The sequence below is a fragment of the Dromiciops gliroides genome, chromosome 2, assembly GCF_019393635.1.
Source record: "Dromiciops gliroides isolate mDroGli1 chromosome 2, mDroGli1.pri, whole genome shotgun sequence".
Classification (NCBI taxonomy): domain Eukaryota; kingdom Metazoa; phylum Chordata; class Mammalia; order Microbiotheria; family Microbiotheriidae; genus Dromiciops; species Dromiciops gliroides.
The window spans coordinates 651,630,623-651,658,065 of record NC_057862.1 but is presented as its reverse complement, the minus strand read 5'-3'; the positions used below and the strand labels follow the sequence as shown (position 1 = coordinate 651,658,065).

The 27,443-nt window shown below is 41.9% G+C and overlaps 1 protein-coding gene across 1 annotated transcript; it reads left to right on the top strand.

The window, feature by feature from the left end:
* On the top strand, nt 1-26,925 carry NQO1 (NAD(P)H quinone dehydrogenase 1). Its single transcript, XM_043981206.1, has 7 exons — nt 1-130; nt 5,630-5,857; nt 10,186-10,350; nt 10,445-10,575; nt 20,474-20,587; nt 23,479-23,580; nt 26,253-26,925. The coding sequence occupies exons 1-7, from the start codon at nt 1-3 to the stop codon at nt 26,556-26,558; spliced, it is 1,176 nt and encodes a 391-aa protein (XP_043837141.1). The 3' UTR covers nt 26,559-26,925.
* Nucleotides 26,926-27,443: the final 518 nt, after the last annotated feature.

The window sequence follows — 27,443 nt, the reverse complement described above, 5'->3', positions numbered from 1 at the left end:
ATGACAAACACAAAAGGAAAAAGGAGAGTAACAGGATATATGTTTTCTAGGCCCTCTGGAAAACGTGGTATTGTCCCTTTGGCTACGTATATGCGAATATACAAGACAGGTGATATTGTAGCTATCAAGGGTATGGGCACAGTTCAGCAAGGAATGCCCCACAAATGTTACCATGGCAAGGCTGGACAGATCTATAATGTTACTTGACATACTGTAGGCATCGTTGTAAACAAACAGGTTAAGGGCAAGATTCTAGCCAAGAGAATGAATGTGTGTATTGAGCATATTAAGCATTCTAAGAGCAGAGATAGCTTTCTGAAGAGGGTAAAAGAAAATGGCCAGAAGAAGAAGGAAGCCAAAGAAAAAGGTTCAACTGAAACCTCAGCCTGCTCCACTCAGAGAAGCACACTTTGTGAGGACCAATGGCAAGGAACCTGAGCCGTTGGAACCAATCCCCTACAAATCCATGGCATAAATGACCAAAAAACATAATGAAAAGTTTCTTGGATTATGAAAAAAAGACACGCTTTGAGATTAGAATGTTTGAATAATAAGCAAATTTAGTTTATTTTGTAAACACCAGTGGGGGAAAAGCATTCCTGCAATATGTCCCCAGCTGCCCTTCCTTGTTATGGACTATGTGGGAATTTTGGGGCCTTGCCTCTGGCCATGGTTTGGCCCAGTGCTGGAAGGACTTGGCATCTGGGGATATAACAAGGCAGGTCCTAAGATTGTCAGCTGGTAGTGGGGTGAAGGGGAAGAGTTGGGACTCATGCCAGTTCAAAGAAGAGTTCATGCCAGTTCTTTTCTCCAACTCTTCAGTGTGGCCGACAGTGGTCTCCAACTCCAGACTCCCCATGCTGGCACATGGCAGGATGAGCAGCAGATGTCCCCCCTACCTCCTGAGCCTAGACTTACTAGAGGATCCTGCTCCTGGGCCTCTGCCTACCCTTTCCACTTTGCGTTTCCTTCCTGGAGTAGGTGATCAAAGCTATGGGGGAGGAAGGGGGACAATGCATCTAGTCTTGGAGATCAAGAGTTCAAGGTGGGCAGGGAAAGGGCGTCTCCAGGAGTTACCTCAGTACTCTTTTTTTTTTTTTTTTAGTGAGGCAATTGGGGTTAAGTGACTTGCCCAGGGTCACACAGCTAGTAAGTGTTAAGTGTCTGAGGCCAGATTTGAACTCAGGTACTCCTGACTCCAGGGCTGGTGCTCTATCCACTGCGCCACCTAGCTGCCCCCTACCTCAGTACTCTTGAAGAGGATGCCCACTGGCCAGGGGCCTGACTCAAGGATGCTGGTTTTATTAGCAGATGTATAAAGTCAATCACTTCATCTATAAACATTTATTAAATGTCTACCTTTGCCAGGAGCTGTGCCAAGCCCTGAGGATACAAAGCTAGGTAAAAGCCAGTCCCTGCTTTGAAGGAACTTGCAGTCTAATGGGGCAGACGACATGCAAATGACCATGTACAGATGGGATACATTACAAATAATCAAGAGAGGGAAGGCACTAGATTTAAGAAAGGCAGACATTTGGATGGTACAGAGAAGAGGAAAAAAAGGGAAGGGAAAGGAACAAACATTTATTAGACACCCACTATTTGCCAGGCTCTGTGCTAAGCACTTTACAAATATTATCTCATTTAAATGGAATATCAAACTGGCAGTCTTACAAACTGCTTTATGCCACGATGAGGTTTTTAGAGGTCACATGGTACTGTGGCAAGTGGTCCTGAAGACATGAGTTCAAATACTGATTCTTCTACTTACTCCCTCTGTGACCTTGGACAAGTCACCTAACCACTTGTGTGGCTGTTTAAATCCATGGTCCTATCAGCCTTCTAGCAGATTATGACAGTAATTAAACAACAAGTTCAAAAATCATTCTATTATTGAGCATTGAGTCTTTTCTGCTTAGTGAATAAGCATTTGTTAATCTTCTACTTAGTGTTGGAAATGCTGGGGACACAAAGGCAAGTCTTCTTTAAAAGTAATCCCCCGGGGACAGCTAGGTGGCAGTAGATACAGCACTGGCCCTGGAGTCAGGAGGACCTGAGTTCAAATCCAGCCTCAGACATCAAACACTTACTAGCTGTGTGACCCTGGGCAAGTCACTTAACCCCAATTGCCTCATCAATAACAATGATAATAATAATAAATAATAATAAATCCCCAAACCCAGTCCCCAATCTCAATGAACTCACATTCTAAACACAATCTGATGGGGGGGGGAGGTGGGCAGGGGAGAAGACAGGGAGCAAAGAACTATTTACAAACAAAATACATATGGAATAAATCTCAGATGATCTCAGAGGGAAGGCACTAAGATTAAGGAGGATCAGAAGGTGGGACTTCAGCTAAGACTTGAAGGAAGCCAGGAGGGAGAGACCAGGAGGGAGAGTATCCCCCTGAAAATGGCTGGAGCTTAGAGATGGAGGGTCTCAGCAGAGGAACAGTAAGGAGGCAGGCATCACTGGGTCACAAAGTTATTTGGTGGGGTGGGAACAGAGTGACAAACTAGAAAGATAGAAAGGGGCCAGCTTTAAATGTCAAACAAAGGATTTTATATGTCACCATAAAGCTTTTATGTAAACTTGTATAAGCTTTTAGGTAACCTTAACACACATTGACACGGAAATCACTGGTGGAGACCAATGCCCCATGCCTGCCTAGGTGAGGGGAAGACAGAGTTGTACAGAGCAGGAGAAAAGAGAGATCCAGTCTATTCAATCTCTTCAGGCTTCCCAGCTGAAGAAAGAAAATACGTGCTACCACCCTCTCTTCAGGTTGTTAAAGGGGAAAAAAAAGAGACTCTGGGCAAATATAAGAAAAAAGGAAAATACTGGAAGTTGGAGGGGATGTGGGAAAACTGGGATGCTAATCCACTGTTGGTGGAGTTGTGATCTGATCCAACCATTTTGGAGAGCAATTTGGAACTATGCCCAAAGGGCTATAGAACTGTGCATACCCTTTGATCCAGCAATACCACTGTTAGGTTTATATCCCAAAGACATCCCTCCAAAAAAGAGAAAAAAACTATTTCTACAAAACTATTTATAGCAGCTCTTTTTGTGGTGGCTAAGAATTGGAAATCAAAGAAAGGCCATCAATTAGGGAATGGCTAAATAAGCTGTGGTATATGATGGTGATGGAATATTATTGTACTATAAGAAATGACAAGGGGGCAGCTAGGTGGCACAGTGGATAAAGCACAGGCCCTGGATTTAGGAGGACCTGAGTTCAAATGTGGCCCCAGACATTTGACACTTACTAGCTGTGTGACCCTGGGCAAGTCACTTAACCCTCATTGCCCAGCAAAAAAGAAAAGAAAAGAAAAGAAATGAAATGAAATGAAATGACAAGCAGGATGATTTCAGAAAGGCCTGGAAAGACTCATATGAACTGACGTATAGTGAAGTGAGCAGAACCAGGAGAACACTGTGCACAGTGATAGCAGTATTGTTTGATGAAGAACTGTGAATGACAACTATTCTCAGCAATACAATGATCCAAGATGCTCCTAAAGGACTAATGATGAAGCATACTATCCACCTCCAAAGAAAGAACTGATATTGATTGAACACAGACTGAAGCAGGCGATTTTTCGCTTTCTTTCATTTTTTTTTTGTTTTATTCGAGTCTTCTTATACAAAATGACTAATATGAAAAGGTTTTACTTAATTGCACGTGTATAACCTATATTTGCTTACCACCTCAGGGAGGAGGCAGGGGAGGGAGGGATAGAATTTAGAACTCAAAACTTTAAATAAAAATGTTTATTATTATTATTTTTTAAAGACTGGGAAGAAGTGGATATGAGAGGAGCTGGCAATCTCCATCAAGTCTCTATCCTTGCTACACTAGGGGCTTCAGGGAATTTCCCCTTGGGGTGAGATCTGGGACTGACTCTCTTGAGTCCTCTCTCTCTCTCTCTCTCTCTCTCTCAACTTCCCTCCCTCCCTCTCTCCTTCTCTCTCTCTGTCCCTCTCTCCCTCCCCTCCCCCTCCCTTTCTCTCTCATCTGCTATATATTTTCATATGTATACTTTCTCTATTTCCGTTTTGCTACTGACTAGAATAAGTGGTTTCTTTGATATTTGCTATGTGTGTTCACTGTGGGATTAATATTTGGTGAGAAGGGAACCAAGTCTTTGATATAAATCTTGGGGCTCCCCTTTCCTTGTTAAGAAATAGTGATCAGAAAATCAACTCTAATCTTAAAATTATATTCCCTTGAGTGATAATATTTAAGGGAGCAGATAGCTATCATTCCAGCCTGGTACCCCCTTTCTCTGAGGAGAGGAGAGGGGCTAGCTTTTGGGCCCCAACATCCTGTTTCCCCTCCAGGCAGGAATCAAAGTCTCCCTTGGAGAAAGGCCGAGGGAGGAGACGCTAGAGACGTCCATTCTTGCCTTTCCTCAAACCACCCATGACGTGCTCCCTACTACATGTGAAGTGCACTGCTTGAAATACACCACTGGGTCTTTTTTTGTCATTGAACTCCTTGGGGTATATTCCCTACCAGAGGTCCAAAGGGTAAGGACATTTCAGTCACTTAGCATAATTCCAAATTGTGTACCAGAATGGCTAGATCAATTCCTACAAGGCGTCAGTCAGTGATCCCTTGCCCTTACCGGCAGTACAGCTCATTTCTTCTTCCTTTCATATCATATTCTGATTTATATGGCTTTAGTCTTGTCACTCTAGGGTCCTATCTTGTTTCCCCCCCGCTGTCCCTAACACATCCATGAAGGCAGACAGTGGTGCTTGGCCCATGTGCCCACCCAGGTGAAAAGATTTGGGAAACTCGGGGATGGAGTACAACGGAGTGAGAATACAATGAATCAAATTCTATTCATCCTGAGGCCCTGAGAGTTTTTCGGTGCCAAAGAGCTCTGTCCAAACCGCACTAATAGGAGGAAACGAACACCTGCCTTATTCATCCATCAGGGAGGCGCTGCTGCTGGGCAGAGCTTAGCTTTTATTGCATTGCCAGTCATTGTGACTCAGCAGAATCCGAGGCCCCAAGAACCAAATAGATTTTACTTACTTAAAAAAAATCTTCTTTTTATCCTTTGGTATTAACATCAGTCATTTCCCAGAAAACACCCCACCCTCCGCCTCTTTCCCCAGAGAGCCATCCCTTACAACAAAGCGTTAAAAAAGGGGGGTGGACAATAAAGAAATTTAGCACGATCAACCCTCAATTATCTCCTTTTACTTTTCAAAGGGACATTTTTGGAGACTGAGGGATACGGGTCACTTTTACCCTTGTCCTGGGGAACCAGGGCGCTATCACAGAGGGCTCCGTCACACTGAATCTTCCTTAAGGTCTAAGGTCATAGGTTGGTCCTGAATGGAGACGTCATCTCAAACCAGAAAGGCATCATTCCCACCCTCCACTCCCCCTCCCCCAGCCCTGATGTCCGGACCTTTAAACTGGGATCACTCCACACACACAACTAATCCAGGATTACCTGACCGACTACCAGGATCATCCTGCCAACTAACGCAGGGATACATACACAACTACCCCAGTCTCTTTTCCTCTGCCCTTCCCCTTCCTTCCCTCTCTGCCCCCCTCCCTTTCCTCTCTTCTTTCCTCTCTCTCTCTTTTTCCCCACCCCTCTGTCCTCGGATAATCCCGCCCACCACAAACTCGGGAATTCGCTCTATCCGCTGCCGGCTCCTCCCCGAGGTCTTCCTACTCTAAGTGGGCTGGCCCAGAGGCACGGAACTATAAACGCCGCTCGCTGCCTGGGTCGGTATCTCTTGACCACTCTTGGCCACCGCTCCTCTGACCAATCGGAGGGTCCCTGGAAGCTACCATCGCCCCGCCCTGCAAGACTGATGGCTCGTGAGTGTCTCCTCTCCCTTTCCTCTCTCTTCCCTGCTCTGGGTAGCAGTTGCTTGGACACTTCTTTGTCCATTTATGCAGAGTCAGACCCGAAAAGAGCCAACCCTCCCAAGAAGTGGCGTATGGGGGAGGACTATGCCCTTTTCTCCTTTGCCCCTGTCCTTACTTAAGTCTGAAACCCTCCTCTCTAATTCCCGCCTAACCTTTCAACCTAAAGGATTAAAATAACGTTAGTCACCCCTGACTGAAGGAAACTTTGAGAACACCCTTCTACTTCTCATACAACCTCAGGAATTTTAGAATTGGAGAGACCTTAGCAGTCCTGGACTTCAACTTTCTCCGCTTTGTTTGTTTTTTAAATCAGTAGTGATTTGGAGAGATTAAAGATAAGATCGTTGCTATCTTACATTTCTTCTTTTGAAAACGGTATCCTTTGTCCGCTTATCTATGGGAGAATAGCTCTTTACCTTAAATATTTTCACCAGTTCCCTGAGTTTCTTGGATATCAGATTTTTGTCTGAAGTGTTTGATGCAAAAATTTCCTTTCCCTGCCCCCCCCAAGTTTTTATTCCACTTACATTGATTTTGTTTGTGCAAGAACTTTAGATTTTCATATAGTTGAAAGGCCTGGGTTCAAATTCTGCTTTTGACCTATTGTGTGACCCTGAACCCCTGGATCCTTTTAGCAAAGAAAAGCAGAAAAACTACATATACAGTTATTAATGCATGAGACATTCTACCTCCAAGTCTGCTGCCTAGAACAAGATCGGCTTATTGCAGTTTTTCCAGAGTTTGACCTTTGTATCAACTTTTTTATCTTCATTATTAGTGGTCATTATGTCTATCATTCTTCTGGTCATGCTGAGCTCACATCTATCTTCCGGTGTTTCTCCAGTTTCCTCACATTTGTCATTTTCTGCATAATTTTACATGACATTCATATATCACTATATACTATTTACTAGTTGTTTCAAATACTGATCTTTTCTTTACCGGTACCAAATGTTTTTGGTGGTTATTCCTTTGCTAATTTTATTCTAATTGTCAGTGGCCTCTTCCTCCTGAAGCTGCTCCAGGCTTGGGGCAATTTCCTGGTTTGGACATCCTGTAGATGGTTTAAACTCACTAGGTCCAAAACTGAAATTATCTTCCTGTCTCTCCCTCCCTCCCCCCCCCCAATCCCCTTTTGTCCCTAACTTCCCTCTTACTGTCTTTTTGTTTGTTTATTTTGTTTTATGGGGCAATGGGGTTTAAGTGACTTTGCCTTTCTTTGAATCATTAGTGCTTAGCATGTAATAGGAGTTTAATCAATGCGTATTGACTGACTGACTGAGTGCTCTAAGATGCAGGTGGTTCTGCGTTCTTCCATTCTTCCTCACCTGGCTTCCTAGAACTCCCACCTTCCTTCAGAGGACAATTCGGCCCCTTCCTCCTACAACAAGCCTTTCTAGATTGCCCCCAACTATTAGTGCTCATTCCCTCTGGATATTACTTTACCTAAGAGAGACAGAGACAGAGAGTCAAAGACAGAGACAAAGACAAAGAGATTCAAGTACAAATGAAATCCCAATAATAGGTCTACCTGTATCTAATTTAGCCAAGAGCAGGGGACATCCAATTTAATTTTCTTTATGCAATGTTGAATATATTTTGGAGTGTTTATTATTAAAGAATAAAAACAAATCAATGGAATAAAAATCAACTGTTCAGCCCTTTGCAAATTAAACTGGACAGGGGAACTCTAAACGTGACTAATGTGAAAATAAATGGCTACTAAACATAACATTCCTGCCTTTCTTTTAAGGTTGAAATCTATAGTGGCATGAATAGAGAGGCCAGGTCATTTTGGCAGTCAAAAGCAATTTCCCTTTTCTAGGTCCTACCCTTACCTCTTTTGTCCCCCTTTAAAATTTTTTTTATTATTTTTGTCCCCCTATTTTAATTTTTATTATTTTTGCCCCCCTATTTTTTATTTTTTATTATTTTTTGTCCCTCTATTTTTTAAAAAAGGAATTTTTAAAAATCACTGAACGTAAGTGCTTTTCAAATTCAGTGAAGGGAATGCTGGACTTGGAGCTGAGAAGACCTGAATTTAAATCCTGCCTCAGTCACTTATTAGTTGTGTGACCCTGGTCAGTAACCACACAGTGGTTGTTATCAGTGATGTTGAGATCTGTCCCTTTTTGTATTTTTGCCACCTTTTCATAATCTCTTCTTTTGTATAGAGTTCTTATTTTTTTTTTTTGCAGGACAATGGGATATAAGTGACTTGCCCAGGGTCACACAGCTAGTAAGTGTCAAGTGTCTGAGGACAGATTTGAACTCAGGTACTCCTGAATCCAGGGCCAGTGCTTTATCCACTGCACCACCTAGCCGCCCCTTATTTCACTTTTTATCAGTTGATATATATCTTCTAATGTTTCTCTATATCCATCGTAATCATTGATTCTTATGGTATAGTATAATAGTATTCCATTATATTCTGGCCATTTTCCTTTAGTTGGGCACCTACCTGTGTTTGCTTGTTTCCCAGTGTTGTGATCTGACTAAGATATCTATGAAATACTCTAGGTATTTCATTATCGTTCACCTTGGTTTGGGCAATTGAAGCAAAGGATTTGACGTGTGTGTATATATGTGTGTGTATATTTATATATTTATATGTATGTATGTATTGACTAATATGGAAATGTTTTACATGACCTCACATGAATATAATCTATATAAAATTGCTTGTCTTGTCTTCTCTTTTTTTTTTTTTTTTTGCAGGGCAATGAGGGCTAAGTGACTTGCCCAGGGTCACACAGCTAGTTAAGTGTCAAGTGTCTGAGGCTGGATTTGAACTCAGGTCCTCGTGAATCCAAGGCCGGTGCTTTATCCACTGTGCCACCTAGCTGCCACCTAGCTGCCCCCTACTTTTCTTCTCAAAGTGAGGGGAGGTAAGGGAGTAAGGGAGAGAATATGGAACTCAAATTTTTTTAAAGAATGTTAAAATTTTTTGTATACATGTAATTGACAAAAAATTAAAATTAAATGTTTACACACATGTATACATACGTATGTGTGTGTATGTAACCAGGATCTCACCAGGATTTTGAGGTAGGTAGGTGGCACAATGAATAGAACATTAGGCCTAGAGTGAGGAAGACCTGAGTTCAAATTCAAACTCAGATATTTACTAGCTCTGTGACCCTGGGCAAGTCACTTAACCTGTTTACCTCAGTTTCCTCATCTGTGAAATAGGGATAATAAATGACACCTATCTTCCAGGGTTATTGTGAGGATCAACTGGGATAACATGAAGAAAGGGCTTTGCAAACTTTAAAGCCCTATGTAAATGCTAGCTATAATTGTTATGAATATCTTGGTTTTTATAGGATACCTTTTAAAAAAAAGAAAAACTTCCTTGGAATCTTTGCCAAGAAGTACAATCTTTGGGTCAAATCTCAGGTACTTTAAAGAAGAGAAAAGCATCTATTTTGGGGATCCATCTAAATTAAGAGTTCTTAAGTTGAAGTCCAGGGATAGATTTCAGGGTGTCCATGAACTTAGAAAAAAATCACACCGTTATTTTTATCAGCCTCTAACTGAAATTTAACATTTTCTTCATTTACTTAAAAAATGTGATTCTGAGAAGGGGTCTCTAGGTTTCACCAGACTTGCCAATAAAAAAAAAAAAGATAAAGACCCCCTGATTTAAATCTAGTTGTGTTTTTCTTTAAATTTTTATTTTGTTTTTGTTTTTTTTAGTGAGGCAATTAGGGTTAAGTGACTTTCCCAGGGTCACACAGCTAGTAAGTATTAAGGGTCTGAGGCTGGATTTGAACTCAGGTACTCCTGACTCCAGGGCCGGTGCTGCGCCACCTAGCTGCCCCCCTTTAAATTTTTTTAAATTTATTTTTTCAATTACATGTAAAAACCATTTTTAACATGTTTTTAAAATATTTGAGTTCCAAATTCCCTCCCCTTTCCCCCTGTCTTTGAGAAGGCAAGCAGTTTGCTACAGATGATACATGTGCAGTCATGTAAAATAGATTTCCATACTAGCTATGTATCAGTGCTTCTCAGAAGCGAGGATGTGGCACCAACCAATCCACTGAGTATTTATTAAGCACCACTTTGTTCCAGACTGTGTTAGGAGCCAAAGATGCAAAGGCAAAAAAGAAGCAGGGTTTGCCCTCAAAGAGCTTACATTCCATGAAGACGCATATGACATCTTGACTAACTCTATGATCTCTATGGCTCCGTTATCCCGCTCATGCTAGCAGAAGTACTTCTGCTTGGTCATTCGTTCATTACTTCTGTGTTTCCTGTGGTGTCTTTTACAGTCAAGAAAGCACTGATAGTTCTGGCTCATTCGGAGAAGACATCCTTCAATTATGCCTTGAAAGAGGCGGCTAAGGAGGCTCTAAAGAAGAAAGGCTGGGATGTCACAGTGTCGGACCTGTATGCCATGAATTTTAATCCATTGATCTCCAAAAATGACATCACAGGTACTTGATCCACTACTCTCTTTAGGCTGAGCCCTCTGGACCGAGTACTGTCTGCTGCCAGTCTCTCAGTCTTTCCTCCTCCTTCCTTCTTCAGGTGGCCTAAAGGACCCTGACAACTTTAAGTATCCAGTTGAATCTGTGCAGGCTTACAAGGAGGGGCGACTGAGTGCAGACATTGTCGCTGAACAGAAGAAGCTAACAGATGCAGATCTTGTGATATTTCAGGTATTGGACTGGGGGAGAGGGAGCAATATGGGAAAACCAGCTTCCTCCATTCATGCCAAGCTTGTGTTTCATTATCTGCGTGATCTAAAGCAAGCCCCATTCCATCTTGCTTCAGGATACTCTTCTATAAAGTGGGACCAATACCACCCACCTTGATAGAACGAGATCGTAGATATAAAAGTGCTCTCAAGTCAAAAGTGATCATGGAATCATAGCTGCTATTTGTATAATCCTTTGAAGTTTGCAAAATCATTTAACATGCCTTATCTCATTGGAGGCTCCCCCAAACCCGGGGAAGTAGATAGAATAGGTATTATTGTCCCTATTTTCTAGATGACGTTTTGTGTGTGTGTGTGTGTGTGTGTGTGTGTGTGTGTGTGTGTGTGTGTGCATTCATTTCAGTTGTGTCTGACTCTTCTTGACCCCGTTTGGGATTTTCTCGGCAGAGATGTTGAGGTGGTTTGCCATTGCCTTTTCCAGTTCATTTTATAGATGAGGAAACTGAGGCAAACAAGGTTAAGTGATTTGCCCAGGGTCACACAGCCAATAAGTGTCTGGATTTGAGCTCAGATCTTCCTGACTCCAGGCCCAGTGGCACTCTGTCTACTGTGCCACCTACCTGCCCTAAGGTAATGTAGTTTAGTGGATAAAGAACTGGCCTCAAACCGAGGAGGACCTAGATTTGAGTCCATCCTCTATTTTTTTTGGGGGGGGATGAACCTTGCAAGAAAAGTCCATTCATTGAAGATCAATGACCTGCTGGCAACCTTTCTTTTTTTTTTTTTTTTCAATTTTTTTTGTGTGTGAGGCAATTGGGGTTAAGTGACTTGCCCAGGGTCACACAGCTAGTAAGTGTTAAGTGTTTGAGGCCGGATTTGAACTTAGGTCCTCCTGAATCCAGGGCTGGTGCTCTATCCACTGCGCCACCTAGCTGCTCCTGGCAACCTTTCTTTTAAATTAAATGTAATTTTATTTCCAAAGATTTGCTTTCACTCCTTCCCCATACTCCCCACATTGAGAGAGAGAGCAAGAAAAACAAAACCCTTATTACAAACATGTGTAGTCAAGCAAAACAAATTACCACATTAATTATGTGGAAAAAATGCATATACACATAATCTCTCTCTCTCTCTCTCTCAACTACCTACCTGGCTAGCTAGTTATGTCTGTTTTCTACCTCACCTCTCTACCATGTGGTGGGCTGTATATTTCATCATAAGTCCTTTGAAATTGTGGTTCGCAATTGTGGCAACCAATTTTCTGAAAGAACTACTTAGGGCACTGAAAGGTCAATGGCAGATTATAATGGCTGTCCGACCTTGGGCAAGTCACTTAACTTCTCTAGGACCTAGGCAACTCTTTGACAAAATAAGATACTATGATAACCAACTATGATTCCTTGGAGAGCTTTGCATTTCTTTAAGATTGTAATTTGCAGAGGAGTTATTGATCTGCATTGGAAAGAAGGAATTTTCTCATCCTCACCCTGAAATCACTGGTGGTTGACCCTATCCCTTTAAAATTATTTGCAGATAAGGAAACAGGCTCAGATTCATTGACTTGCCTATGGTTACACAAATAGAAAGAAGTGGAATTTAAACTCAGGTCTTCCTTGCTCCAAATCCAATATTTTATCCACCATACAGTGCAACCTCTTTTTTTTCTTTTTTGTGGGGCAGTGAGGGTTAAGTGACTTGCCCAGAGTCATATAGCTAATAAATGTCAAGTGTCTAAGGCCAGATTTGAACTCAGGTCCTCCTGAATCTAGGGCTGGTGTTCTATCCACTGCGCCACCTAGCTGCCCCCAGTGCAACCTTTATGTGTGTATATGAATATACACATACACATACACATACAGATATGCATATACATATACACATACACACAGACACATTAATATTTTTAGATGACAGCTAAGTGCCTTGTTCTTCATGTATATAAATGAGATTGACTGAAGTTTCTTAAGAGACAGCTAGTTTTCCCCATGGTAGTTTATGGGTATAACAGTCATTGATTTCCCATTCATAGTGGGGTCTGATGATGCATGCAGTCTTCCCTCTCATGGCATCCTGGGATGTTTGTGGTCTACCCACAAGAAATTACTTCTGTAATGATTGGAATGACGCCACCTACTGGAGACTTGCTGTGGAGAGCTCCACCATGAGGAAAATGCCTCAGAGGCATTGTGGCTTTTCCTTGGCGTCAGGAAATGACATTTGCTCATGGGTGCTGTCTATCAAGTCTACCAGCCAATCAACTGGAGGAGCCTCCTATGGTCTGGGAGGAGGCAGGAAGGAGGAAAGGGAGCCTGCGCAGAGAGGGCTGGCCTTTTTGGCTTCCGGACTTGATGGTGGTGGCGGCAGAGGACTTCACAGGAAATTTGAGGAAAGATAGGAATGCCAGGCTGTTAGAATTCTGTTCTCAATCTTTTTCTTTCTATTTTCCAATAAACCCTTAAAAACCTAAACTCGTTTTATCAGTGATTTTTAGTCAGTTTCCCCCAAACTGGGGGAACACATTAGAATCCACATTTAGAATCTTAAATTACACACTTCATCTCTATTTCATAATCCATTGACACAGTGGATAAAGTGTAGGATTTGCATTTAAAAAGAGCTGGGTTTAAATACCATTTTGGACACTTACTAGCTATGTGATGCTGGGCAAGTCATTTAACCTCTTTCTGTCTTGGTTTCCTCATCTGTGAAATGGGAAGAATAATACCCATAGCACTTACCTCACAGGGTTGTTCTGGGGATCGTATGAAATCATGCCTGCAAAGAGCTTTGCAAACCTTTTTTTTTTTTTTTTAAAATAATAAAGTATTTTATTTTTTTCCATTACATGTAAAAATAGAGCTTTGCAAACCTTAAATCAATATATACTACATACATGTCAATTATTATAATTACATCAGAATAGAAAGGCCTTTGGGGGTGCCTTTTCCTCAGTCCTTGAAGAGGTAAGTACAGCTGGTAACATCTGCCTGAGGTTTTTGCTCAGAGGTAACTGTAGGGAGCCAATAGCCCTCTTCCATCTTTCTCTCTTCTCAACCACAGTTCAATCTTTTCTCTTTCTTCTTTCCATCTCATTTCTTGTTATCCCCACTCTTTCTTCCCTGTTCTCAGACATTTGAGATCCCTCTCTTCTGAAACCAGGTTGGTATTTTGTAAAGGACCTACATTTGATGCACGATCAGGTTTCTTCAGTCAATGTGAACACTCTGTCAACTGTCACTCAAATATATCGAAGGACTTTTCACACCTAATATAAAACATATGATTGATTGATTGAGACTTGGCATTTTATCCTTTCTTCAGATGGGGCTGTGTGTGACCTGATTGGTTTTCTTAATGAATACTTCCCCTAACCCTTACATCAGCTACAGCTACTGCTTCTCAGTTAAAGCTGTAGTCCTTGAAGTTCTCATTCAATTTCTTGTTGTTTTTTGGTTATTTTTCAGTCATATCCTACTCTTGGTGACTCTATATGGGGTTTTCTTGACAAAGATATTGGAGTGGTTTGTCATTTCCTTCTTCAACCCATTTTACCAATGTAAACAGGGTTAAGTGACTTGCCCAAGGTCACATAGCTAGTAAGTGTCTGAGACCAGATTTGAAGAGTCTTCCTGACTCGAGGTCCATTACTCCATCCACTGTGCTACATAGCTGCCCTCTCATTCAATAGGTCTTCATAATACTTCTCCGTGAAGTCTCCCCTACTGCTGTAGCCTACTGTGCTAGAACCATGGGAACAATCTTAATCATGACCCACCCAGTAAATCCGTCATTCGATCTAACAATGACTCCATGTTACTGGTCCAGACTTGCCTTATGAGGTTGAGAATAGGTGACACTGCAAAACTTCTTAAGAAAGGGGAAGGGAATAAGCACCTATTATATGTTAGGCACTGTGCCAAGCACTGTTACAAATATACGATTTGATCTTTTCTGGAAGATTGATGCTCTCTGAGGCATTTCCAGGTCTTTTAATCATCCAGAAGCCTGCACAAGACTGCCACCTTCTCATTCTTTACCTTGCTCTGAAGCCCTCTATCGTATACCACATGGCCAGTCTCCATAGAATCATGGAATGTCAGAGTAGGAAGGGATCTATGGTGGCGTACAGTCAGTCTAATTTAGGCCTAAGCAAGAATCTCCTCCATAACACACCCAACCAATGGGCATCCTTCCTGAAGACTTCCATTGAAGGAGCCTCTGCTACCCCTTTCCAGACTGACCTGGGGATGGGTCTAAATGGTCAGGAGGTTTTTCCTGATCTCAAGCCCCAATTTGTTTCTTTGGAAGTTCTACTCATTGTTCATGGTTCTGTCCTCTGGGGTTGAATTGTTGTTGTACTTTGTCCTTTGTTTTCGAAGAGTACTGGTGACATCATGGCGGTGATGTCGCACATGAATTGGATTTAAGTGAGGCAGAGAGTCATCGAAATCCTGTGGTAGAACAAGAGTCAAAGATGACTGTTGATGGCCTGGGGGACAGTGGATGACCTTGGTGTCTTTGCGGTCTGATCAACCGTTGGAACAAATTATTCTCATCCACCCATTCTACCAGGAAAAGTCTTCAAATGCTTGGGTAGACACTGACCCTCCTTCCTCACATAAGGGTTTGAGGTCTCTGGTGCTAAAATAGAACAAGGGTAAATCACCCTTCCATGGGACATCCCTTTGATCACTCATCCTTCAGATTAAATATTACAGCTTCCTTCAGACTGTCCTCATATAGATGAATTTAATATCCATCATCATCCTGGTTAGTCTACTCTGGCAACTTTCCATCTAAACTGTGCTGATGATAATTGAATGTTGTACTCCAGACTGGCTCTGTTCAGATCTGAGTATTTATTAAGTGCCTACTGTGCTTGACTTTGGGCAGATGGGTACAAAGAATTAAATAATTCCTACTCATGATGTGCTTACAGTCCAATGAGGGAAACATAAGATACATATAACATAATCAGAATAAATATAGAATTAATGAATACATATGTAGTTTAGTTTGGGAGGGAGGGCACTAGCAAGGAAAGGCTTCATGCAGAAGTTGGTGCTGGAGCTACATCTTAAAAGGAAGAGAGATTGTATGAGGATCTCCTTGTTCCAGCAGTCCAACATCTCACTGGCTTTTCTGGCTACAGCATCACATTGCTGACTCATACTGAGCTTGCAGTCCACGCTCCATAATTTGATTGTTCTAAGTCTTTAATTCACTCTCATTGATCAGGATCACCAAGGTTGCCATGGTAGCTTTTAGGCCAATGTCTCCAGTGAGACATTTTTGGCTGCATTAAGGGTTGTTCCTACTTATTTATTCTATCATTAGTTTTGTTTTGTTTTTTAAACTGGGACAATTAACTCTTGTCTCATGTAGTTTTCATCCTGATTTCTTGAAATAGAACTCTGGGAAACCAGGCTTGGAGAAAACCCATTGGGATTCAAATGTAGCTGCTTGACTATGCCTTTAAACCCAAATCACTCTGACTCTAACCCAAGTCTTGTAAGGTCTAAAATTTTAGCTGTGATGTTTAAAATCTAATGTGTGGTCACCTGACCTGACCCCAGTGTGTGTGTGTGTGGGGTAAATTAGCTAAGATTTACTGATCAATTCAGCAAGAATTTAAGCTTTTAAGTATTTATTAAAGTGTATTAGAAGTCAGTGAAGAGAGCAAGAGGAAAACCCTAGTTTGGATCTATTCAGTATAGCCAGAGAGAAAAACTTGCCTTTCCATAACAGCCCACATGAAGTTCTCTGCCACCACCAAAGTCCGGATGAAAAGACCTCACTTCTCCACTGCTTCTCCCAGAAGCCCCCTGTGAAACAGGAAACAGAGCCATCCACACACACAGCTCCAAGCTAATTGGCTGGTAACTTTGATAGACAAGACCCACAGGCATTAAATATAACTTCAGGATGCCAATCTGATCTTCAAAACCCCAGAAAGGTCACTTCCAGATGCCAAAGTCACATGCTGTCTTTTCATGGCAGAGCTTCCCTGCAATATCTTTCTCAGCAGGCTGGTAGCACTCTGATTCTCACAGTCTCACTTGGTTATTGTTTGGGTTTTGACTCTGAGTGAGTGTATGTGTGTGTGTGTTTTTGGTTTTTTGTGAGGCAATTGGGGTTAAGTGACTTGCCCAGGGTCACACAGCTAGTAAGTGTCAAGTATCTGAGGTCAGATTTGAACTCAGGTACTCCTCACTCCAGGGCCAGTGTTTTATCCACTGCTCCACCTAGCTGCCCCTCTGAGTGAGTGTAAATAGCAATTGTTTCTGTTCTGGTCAGAAACCTTGAGAGTATTTCCCTCCAAGTTTGATTTTTTTTTTTTTTTTGAGTAGAGAAACTAGGTCATCTTTTGTCTCATCTTTGCCTTAGCCTTGAATCATTGAATGGGTGTTGTCTCAGACAAACTGAGACCTGAGAATGACCTTAACTTAAAAAGGCCAAGGTTTCCCATTGCATCTAGGGCCATTACCAAGTCATCTTGACATTTGTCTTGCCACTGGATTCAAATGACTCTGGAGGAGTGAATAAGGCTGATGACTTTGGACAGCTCTGCCTCACTTAAATCCAAGTCATTTGCAAGTCAGGATATCACCTTCCTAATGTCATTGGTCCTCTTCTAGAATGAAAGATGAACAACAACAATGATTTCACCATCCAGATTTTCCATCAGTTCCTAATGTTGTGGTGGTGCTGCCTAACAGTTAGCTAGCTAATCCTTGTTCTCCTATTTATGTCTAGGTCTCAGTTATTGTGTACAAAAGTTCCTGAGTGAACACTTGAACAACTCTCCCAGGAAACCAAAAGTTTGGTTTAAATATGGGTTGCCAAATTTGGTTTTGCATCTTCGAGTCTAAATACAATAAGTAATTCTTATGAGCAACCTTCAATTCACCCATCAGAGAGCTCAGAAGGCATCAGGCTTATAGGAAACTTCTCTTTCTAAGAAAAAGTTGTTTTGGTTTGTCTTTCTTCCCCCTATTTTGGTATGTTTTGGGTGTACCTTAAGGGCATAACATGATGTTAATAACTACTACTAATATATATATATATATATATATATTTTTTTTTTGCGGGGCAATGGGGGTTAAGTGACTTGCCCAGGGTCACATAGCTAGTGTCGAGTGTCTGAGGTCAGATTTGAACTCAGGTACTCCTGAATTCAGGATCGGTGCTTTATCCACTGCACCACCTAGCCGCCCCCCTACTACTAATATTAATAGCACAAGTAGTTGAATTCAGTGAAAAAACAAATGATATCTACAAATTGTGAATTTCTGGCATCAGATCTCCCACCGTCATAAGAGGCATTCCTGGCCATGAGCTGTCCAAGCCATCCCTTTGGTGGGTATGCACTATTCTGTATGTGGAGAATCCTCTTCTAAGCCCTCTAGTTGAGAGATGCCACCTATAGTTCAGAGAATCATCCCCATCATCTTCCATAATTGGGTACCAAAAGAAGAGAATTGGAGGCAGAGAATCAGAGCCAAAACCATAGAAACCAGCCAGGCTGAGGAGCTCCTGCTATTGCTGTTGAGAATCTAGACATGTGTCCTTGAAGTCGTAGTGAACCATGGCCCATCTCCTTGAGACTCCAGTGCAATGAGCATTGCTCTCATTCTGGCTTTTTTTTTTTCTCCGATGGTCTGGACTGGGTTGAATACATGATGGGCTTAGGGGATGAAACAGAGGAGACAGATGGAGCATGCCATTTTAGACCTAAAGCAACTGGGAGTTGAGACCCAAGTCATTATATTTTAAGATTAAAATGGGAGGGGGAGGGAGAGGGACTTCTACCTTCCAATAGAGCAGGGGTGGTTATCTTAGTAACTATGTTTCAATATCATTGGCTTCCTTTGTAACACCATGTGTTTTATTTTATACATAAAAATATTATTCTTAGAAAGGGTCCATAGGTTTCATGAGTCTGAGAAAGGGGTCCATGACATACACACAAAATGTACATGGGAGCATAGGATTAGAGCTGTAAGGGCCCAAGAACTTCTGTTTTTACAAGATGAACTTTTATTGAAATCTTTTGTTTTTCTATTATCTGATTTTTTTCCCTACAGCCCACTCCCTTTTCTTTCCAGAGATCCATCCCTTATGACAATTTTTTTTAAAAAAGGAAAAAAAGAAAAAGAAATGAGGGGAAAACCTAACAATACATCAAAAAAAAAAATTCTTGAGACAGCTAGGTGGTGCAATGGATAGAGCACCATCCCTGGAGTCAGGAGGACCTGCGTTCAAATCCGGCCTCAGACACTTAACACTTACTAGCTGTGTGATCCTAGGCAAGTCACTTAACCCCAATTGCCTCACCAAAAAAAAAAAATCTGACAATATATGCAGTGCTACAAGCTTGTGTACCTCCATCTTCACAAAGGACTGAGGAGAGATGTCTTTTCATGCATCTTCTTTGGACCCAAATGTTCTTTGTAATTTCACAACATTCATTTTGTGTTGTTTTTGGTGGTGGTTCCTTCCATTTACATTTTTGTAGTCATTGTGCATATTGTTCTCTTGGCCCTGTTCATTTCACTCTTCACTAGTTCATGCTAAGTCTCCTCATATTTCTCTGTATTCATCATATTTGTCATAACATTCCATTCCTACATTCACGTACTGCAATTGAGAACATCTGTTCTTTACTCCAGGGCAGCTGGGTGGTGCAGTGGATAGAATACTGGGCTTGGAGTCAGGAAGATCTTAAGTTCAAATCCAGCCTCAGACATTTACTATTTGTGTGACCCCGGGCAAGTCACCTAGCCCTGTTTGTTTCAGTTTCCTCATCTATAAAATGAGCTGGAAAAGGAAATGGCAAACCAGTCCAGTGACCCCCAGTGGGGTCACAAAAAGTTGGATACAACTGAAACAACTGAACAACAAAATTCTTCACTTTATGTCATCATTCAACAAGGATTAGAAACCAAACATCATGCTACAAAGATTTTCCTTCATGAAGAAATCCCTTAGCCAGCCCCAAGACAATTGAGTGGCTCACTTTTGTGAGCAATTCTGTTTGCAGAAGTCAGTGAGAGTCTGTGGTTTATAAGGAGGAGGTGTCTACATTCCATCTTCCAACCACCATACTTATTCTAGTAGCCTTAACCAGGTTACTGAAAAAATATTGATTTGAGCATAATATATGAAGGTAAATTCTACCTTAAACACTTTGGGGGTGGTACTTTATCAGACTTTGGGCCTCCTGCCCCACCAGCATCTTCAGTGATGCATGAGGTAGAAAAGCAGGGTCAAATTTAAATAGAAACAGATTCCTTCAGGTAGCATATTAACTTAGAAACCCACAAATTAACATTATCTATATTATACTATATTTTTATTTATTTTGTTAAATATTTCCCAATTACATTTTAATCTAGTCCCATGTTTGCCCCCTCTAGTGGAGGGCCAGGCTTGGAGTTATAGGATTATAGTTCTCAAGATGGAAAGAATCTCAGAGAACATCTATTCCATCCCCCCATTTTACAGATAAGGAAACAGGCCCAGAGAGGTGAGGTGGTTTGCCTGAGGTCACACTGATCAGAAATGGGATCTGAACTGGGGTCCTCCAGTTACAGAGTCGATGCTCCTTCCAGTATACCAAATAGAAAAGATATAGGTCGAAATCCTGCTTCTGACACTCAGTAGGTTACAGGCAAGTCAATTCATTTCTGGGTCTCAGCTTCCTTATCTCTAAAATGAGACCATTGGAGTAATTGGTCTTTAAGGTCCCTTCTGGTTCTAAGAAAATGAGAAAAGGATTCTGAGCCCTGTCTGCTCTACCAAAAACCAAGCCAAAACAAAAACAACAAAGCCAAAATAAAACCAAAATAAATGCCCCAAACCTCCTAACCAATTTGTTCTTCCATTTTGTTTTTCAGTTTCCACTGCAGTGGTTTGGGTTGCCTGCTATCCTGAAGGGTTGGTTTGAGAGAGTTTTCATCGGAGAATTTGCCTATTCCTACGCCACCATGTATGACAAAGGACCCTTTAAGGTACGGGTCTGGCTTTCTAGTAGTAGTTTGGGTTTCAGCTACATTCTGGCTCAGAACAGAGCTCAAAAGATGATGAAGGATAAGAATCAATCCCCAAATCTTTGGGGAGATATTTAGAAAGTGCTGTAATAAAACAGGGAGAGGGAGAAAACAATTAGGTGAAAGAAATAGATATTTCTGCATGTGTTGCAGTTTTCAGGTCATGTGATATTGTTTCTTTGGGCCTAAAACAATGTAAGAGAAGAAAAGCTATATTTTCCTTTGTCATCAATTTTAAGTACCTCTACATCCAAGATTCCCATTATCTAAATGGTTTGCTGGGGATGGGTTAAAGGCCATTACAAAATAATGGATGTGGCCTCTTTTCCTCAATAGCCAAGCTGAGTCTCAGAGGCCAGGTTCCAAGTCTGAGTCATTTAATTGAAACAGCCCTCTCTCTATCAAGACCTTTATCCTGGCCAGGAACATGGTATCCACTGAGCATGTATATTCAATTCAATCCCATAATCCATTAGTTAAGCATTTACTATGTGCCTGGGCTGTGGATAAACCTACATGGGTGCACAGAGCATGGGCTAGCTAGGTGCTCCGGCATACTTAGTCCTCACCCTACTCTCATGGATGGCCAGTCTCTTGGGATACAAGAGCAAATCGGGAAAAGCACCTCTCCTCAAGGAGGCACTTACCAAACTAAACTTGTAAATACTTGGCTGCTGCAGCCTCAGAAGCATTCCCAAATCTTCACTTGCCCTTGCCCCGCATATTCAGTCAGTTGCTAAATCAGACTGTTTCTACCTCCACAACATCTCTGGCTTCTGAGTCCTTCTCTCTATTCACACAGTCACTGTCTTGGTTCTGAGCCTGAACTTCTCCTTGAACCTGAACTATTAAAGGAACCTCTTTTAATCTCCTTGCCTCAACTCCCTTATGGTGAATTTGTATTTATCCTACTCTTTCTTTCTTTCTTTGGGGCAATGAGGGTTAAGTAATTTGCCCAGGGTCACACAGCTAGAGTCAAGTGTCTGAGGTTGGATTTGAACTCAGATCCTCCTGAATCCAGGGCTGGTGCTTTATCCACTGTGCCACCTAGCTGCCCCTATCCTATATTTTCTTTCTTTTTTCTTTTCTTTTCTTTTTTTTGGTGAGGCAATTGGGGTTAAGTGACTTGCCTAGGGTCACACAGCTAGTAAGTGTTAAGTGTCTGAGGCAGGATTTGAACTCAGGTCCTCCTGAATCCAGGGCCGGTGCTCTATCCACTGCGCCACCTAGATGCCTCTGTCCTATATTTTCTTAGACACATAATAGCTTGCTTCCCCAAGCTAAACAGAAGCTCTGTGAGAGCAGGAGATGCTTAATTTTTGTTTTCCCATTCTCAATTCTTAGCATAGTGCCTGGCACATAGGCTTTTTTGGTTCGACTCATTTATGCACTCAACAAACACTTATTAAGTGAATAAATACATCCATTCAAAATTTATTACGTGTAGACCTTACTAAATGTTTGTTGAATGGATGAATAATGTTGGCCACTCACTGGAGGAAATTAAGAGTTTAGAAAAGACATAGCCCCTGGCCTCATGGATCTTCATATTGTAGTAGACATTATCTCAAATGCTTTTGATCCCAGATTCCTTTATCCCATGATATTTTTTTTTTTTTTTTGGTGAGGCAGTTGGGGTTAAGTGACTTGCCCAGGGTCACACAGCTAGTAAGTGTTAAGTGTCTGAGGCCAGATTTGAACTCAGGTACTCCTGACTCCAAGGCTGGTACTCTATCCACTGCGCCACCTAGCTGCCCCTATCCCATGATATCTTTTTTTGTTTGTTTGTTTGTTTGTTTGTTTTAGTGAGGCAATTGGGGTTAAGTGACTTGCCCAGGGTCACACAGCTAGTAAAGTGTTAAGTGTCTGAGGCCGGATTTGAACTCAGGTACTCCTGACTCCAGGGCCGGTGCTCTATCCACTGCGCCACCTAGCTGCCCCGCCCATGATATCTTAAAGAAGCAAGCCCTGCTACTTTGGAAATTTTTTTTATCAAGCACCCCATTATTAAAAATTTAAGGGTATATATCCCTAATGTGCATACATTTATATAATATTATATATGTAAATATCATTATTTATGTGTATTATTATACTGATATATTAAGATATATTGTGCAATAAGTAATATACATTATTAAATATGTGTATTACTATGCTAAAATTGTTCATATTATAAAACTTATATGTAGACATAGAATTTTAAAAGGATGAAATAAAGGTGAAATAACATTTGTTTCTTGAGTCTATAGGGAGCCACTGATGTTGATTGAGGAGAGAAATGACTTAGACTTTTAGGAATATTAATTGGAGAGGGGAAACCACTTAGGAAGTCATACACAGGCCCTACTTTGGAGACCACCATCAGCCACCATTAATTGAAGACGGAGGGCTCCCTTTTCTTCCTTCCTCACTCACAAAATAAATATTCTTTTTTTTTTTTTTTTAGTGAGGCAATTGGGGTTAAGTGACTTGCCCAGGGTCACACAGCTAGTAAGTGTTAAGTGTCTGAGGCCAGATTTGAACTCAGGTCCTCCTGACTCCAGGGCCGGTGCTCTATCCACTGCGCCACCTAGCTGCCCTAAAATAAACATTCTTGACCTCCATCTCCACCTTCCCATAAATGGAATCCTTCCCTGTCCATCCATATCCCACCTGTTCTCATTGTTCTTTGTCACTATTTCTGCAGCGTCATCCTCAGTAGGGTGGAGATAGCACAGTGGTAAGTTGTATAAACAGCCCATCGGGTAGGACGATGCCTTTCCCTGGAGTTCCATTCCCCTGGAGCTACCTCATTAATCTATCACCACCTCTCTATGGTCTAGGGATAATGAAATTGATTTCTTCCACAGAACAAGAAAGCTGTGCTCTCCATCACCACTGGAGGGTCTGGTTCTATGTATTCACTGTTCGGTGTCCACGGGGACATGAATGTCATTCTCTGGCCAATCCAGGTACCTTATTTTCAGTGTATTTTGGGTTAATAAGTCAACCTTCCCTGGAAGCTCTATTCTATGGAGGACAGAGTGACATGTGGCAGGGCCTACATCATAGAGAACTCCCTATATGGCATGTACTAGCGCATCACCAATTCCTTCTTCTGCCAAAAGCCCCTTTCATTCCAACACATGCCCCTCCTTGACATACTCATAAATATACTCCATTTTTCTCTGCATGACCCTCTGATGATTCTGACCACATATCCTCTTTTTTTTTTTAAAAGGAATTTGTTTTGTTTTGTTTTGTTTTGGCAGGGCAACGGGGGTTAAGTGACTTGCCCAGGGTCACACAGCTAGTGTCAAGTGTCTGACCACATATCCTCTTGACAGGAGTCAGTGTGGCATAAGAGTCAGAGCTGACCTCGGAGAGTTAAGCAAACTGGGGTTCAGAACCCACCTCTGACACGAGATGATGTTAGTGATGATAGCTACCATTGATATAGCCTTTTAAGGTTTGCAAAGTAGTTTGCATATGCCATCTCACTTGCTCCTCAAAACAACCCCTGTGAGATGGGAGAGATTATCACCCACAGTTTGCAGATGAAGAGATAGAGGCTGAGGATGTTAAGATACTTGCACAGGGTTGCATCACCTGTAAGTGTCTGCGGCAGGATTTGAACTCAGGTCTTTCAGATTTCAGGTCCCAGTGCTCACACTGTGTGGCCATGTCCAAGGTACTTTTCTTGTCAGTGCTACAGAAAATTGTAAGATGTGGATGAGTTGCTGATGTTCCTCAGTGGATGGTATTTCCATCCTAGAAGGTCTATCTGAAGATGAAGTTGCAGGTCTAGACTCCTGCTCCCCAAACAAAAAGCCAAAAACATGGTGGTTCTCATTCCCAGAAGCTCTTTCAACCAGTAGAAACCCTTCTTGCCCATTCCCTCTGACAACACCCTTCAACCTTCTCAACAGATTCTACTGTCTGAGTCAATATCACTGCCTTTTTTGGTGACCATTACAGAAACAAGACACCATCTTTCATAAAGAGGATGGGCTTTAGAGAAGCGTAGACCTTGTGGCTCCCTCAGAACACAGGTGGCTGTTATTGATGAGGAGTGCCATGAAATGCCCCTTTGGGTACCTCGCCTCCCAAGGAGCTGCAGTAGCTGCTCTCTTCCATCATGGAATGTCCAGAAGCTTGGTAGAGTGTCCAGAGGGGAATCTCTCAGAGAAAAGAAAAGCCAGACTAGACTAAGAAAATAGCTGCTAGGAATATTTTTGTGCATGTAAGACCTTTGCCTATTTCTTTGGTCTTTTTTTAAAAAAAATTGGGGGTACAGGCCTAGCAGTGGTGGCACATACCGTGTAACTTTGGTCAAGTCATTCAACCCCTCAGTGACCCAAGTGCCAACAGGGTAGCTGTTGCTTTGTTAGAGGGTGTTTTCTCATTGGGAATTCCCTACAGCAGTGAAATCTCCAGTTCAGTTCTTTCTCTCTGTCTCTCTCTTTCTCTGTGTCCCTCTGTGTGTGTGTATGTGTGTGTGTGTGTGTGTGTGTGTGTATGTGTGTGTGTGTGCCTCTCTCTCTGTCTCTGTCTCTCCCCCTCCTCCTTTCCTTCTCCCAATCTCTCTCCCTTCCTTTCTGTCTTACTCTTTCATCTGTGCTTTCTTTCTCTCTCATCTATCTCTGTCTCTGACTCTGACTCTGTCTCTTTGTTTCTCTGTCTCTCTCTGTCTGTCTCTGTCTCTCCATCTATCCCCTTCCTCCTTTCCTTCCCCCAATTTCTTTCCCTCCCTCTCACTCACTCATCTGTTTCTCTCTCCTCATTCTTTTTCTCTCCCTCCACTTCTCACTTTTTATCTCTCTTTCTCCCTCTCTTCCTTTCCCTCCCCCAGTCTCTCTCCATCCCTCCCTTTCTTTTTCTCCCCTTCCCCTACTCTCTTCCATCTCCCTCTTCATTTTTTCTCTCTCCCTTTCTCTCCATCTCTCTCCCCCTCTCCCTATCTCTCCCTCCATATCTCTATTTCCCTCTCCCTCTATTCCTCTCCCTCTTCCTCCCTCCTTCCCTCTCTCTATGTGTCTCTGTCTGTCTCTGTCTCTCTGTCTCTGCCTCTCTTTCTCTCTCTGTCTGTCTCTGTCTCTCTGTGTCTCTGTCTCTGTCTCTGTCTCTGTCTCTGTCTCTCTCTCTCTCTTTCTGTTTCTCTCTCTATCTCTCCTCTATTTGTTTCCTTAGACTCCAGTCTCCTGGACTGAACCTGTCATTTCACTGGTCTAGTGAACTCCCAGTAATGAAATTCCCTCCCAGTGAAGTCTGCTCTGCAATTCATCACCTCAGAGAGTTGAGTCTGGGGCACTGAGTTGTCAGGGTCAGTCAGTCAGTATCTGCCAGTGGAAACCAGGATGTAACTAGACATGGTTTCCTAGGTTATTTCACAAAGAAGCTTAGTTATAAACAGTCTGGTAACTTGGGTACTTCCCCATGCATTTTGGGGGGGGCAGGGCAATGAGGGTTAAGTGACTTGCCCAGGGTCATATGATCAAGTATCTGAGGTCAGATTTGAACCAGGTCCTCCTGAATCCAAGGCTGGTGCTTTATCCACTGTGCCACCTAGCTGCCCCATTCCCCATGCATTTTAATAGGAAACAAAGCATTCTCTGACTCATTCCTGTGTCTTATGTATCCTTAGAGTGGCATTTTGTATTTCTGTGGTTTTCAAGTCTTGGAACCCCAGCTTATCTACAGCATTGGGCATACTCCAGCAGATGAACGGCTTCAGATCCTAGAAAGATGGAAAAAACGCCTGGAAAACATCTGGGAAGAGAAGCCACTGTTCTTTGCTCCAAGCAGCAACTTTGATCTGAACTTTCAGTCAGGATTCTTGCTGAAAAAGGAAGTTCAGGAAGAAGAGAAAAAAAAGAAAGTTGGGCTTTCTGTTGGCCACCACTTTGGCAAAGGCATCCCGACTGACAACCAAATCAAAGCCAAGAAATAGGACAATACAAAACTTATTTTCTTCTAAGAATTTATCTAATTAACTTTTAATTTTTAAAGTCTTTTCAACCTGATTCTTTAGAACTCCCCCTCCTCTATTTTTGGAGATTGAGTGAGGACAACCGTTCAGTGGCACTCAAAAGCTGTTACACACTTTTTTGTATTTGAATTCTTAACTCCAGCAGATTGTAAGAATGGGTTGGGTAATCCTAATGTAGTTCCTAATTCTTTTTGTTACTGGATTTTACCTATACAGTGTGTCAAACACTGGAGATTAAGTAGAATTTTTATTGTTGCAGAACAAGAGTTGAAATGTATGCACAACAGAACATTGCATATGTATTTTAAAATAAAAAAGTTTATTCACACGAGGTTTTTTTCTTAATTTAAAAAGAGCTAGCCTACATCAAATGAATGGTACCAAGAAAAAGCAAAACTAGGCAGACCTTTCTTTGCTATTCATACTTGTGTCAAAAATCCTATCCTCAACCCATTTGTGTTTCAAAACTTCCAAGGAATTTAATTGAATTTATGTTCACTTGATGGTAGGTTCTATATAACAGGGACTATTACTTTTAAGTTTCATTGTATTTGTGATTCAGGGTGTCAGGCTCCCTCCCTCACCCTTCAAATGTTCCTATCTTATTGGACATCCACCTTTTTTTTTTTTTAACAAGGCAATTGGGGTTAAGTGACTTGCCCAGGGTCACACAGCTAGTAAGTGTTAAGTGTCTGAGGCCGGATTTGAACTCAGGTCCTCCTGACTCCAGGGCCGGTGCTCTATCCACTGCGCCACCTAGCTGCCCCTGACATCCACCTTTTTTAATTGATGGTTAGGTTCAGGTTTGCAGAATGTCATTTTGGTTTCTGTCTTTAGCTCCTTTGC

What these genes read in the sequence shown, in the direction of transcription:
- NQO1 (XM_043981206.1), top strand. Translation starts at nt 1, where the DNA reads ATGACAAACACAAAAGGAAAAAGGAGAGTAACAGGATATATGTTTTCT. An exon ending in CTCCAAAAATGACATCACAG is followed by an intron (nt 10,351 to 10,444) that starts GTACTTGATCCA and finishes TTCCTTCTTCAG; the next exon opens with GTGGCCTAAAGGACCCTGAC. An exon ending in CAGATCTTGTGATATTTCAG is followed by an intron (nt 10,576 to 20,473) that starts GTATTGGACTGG and finishes TTTGTTTTTCAG; the next exon opens with TTTCCACTGCAGTGGTTTGG.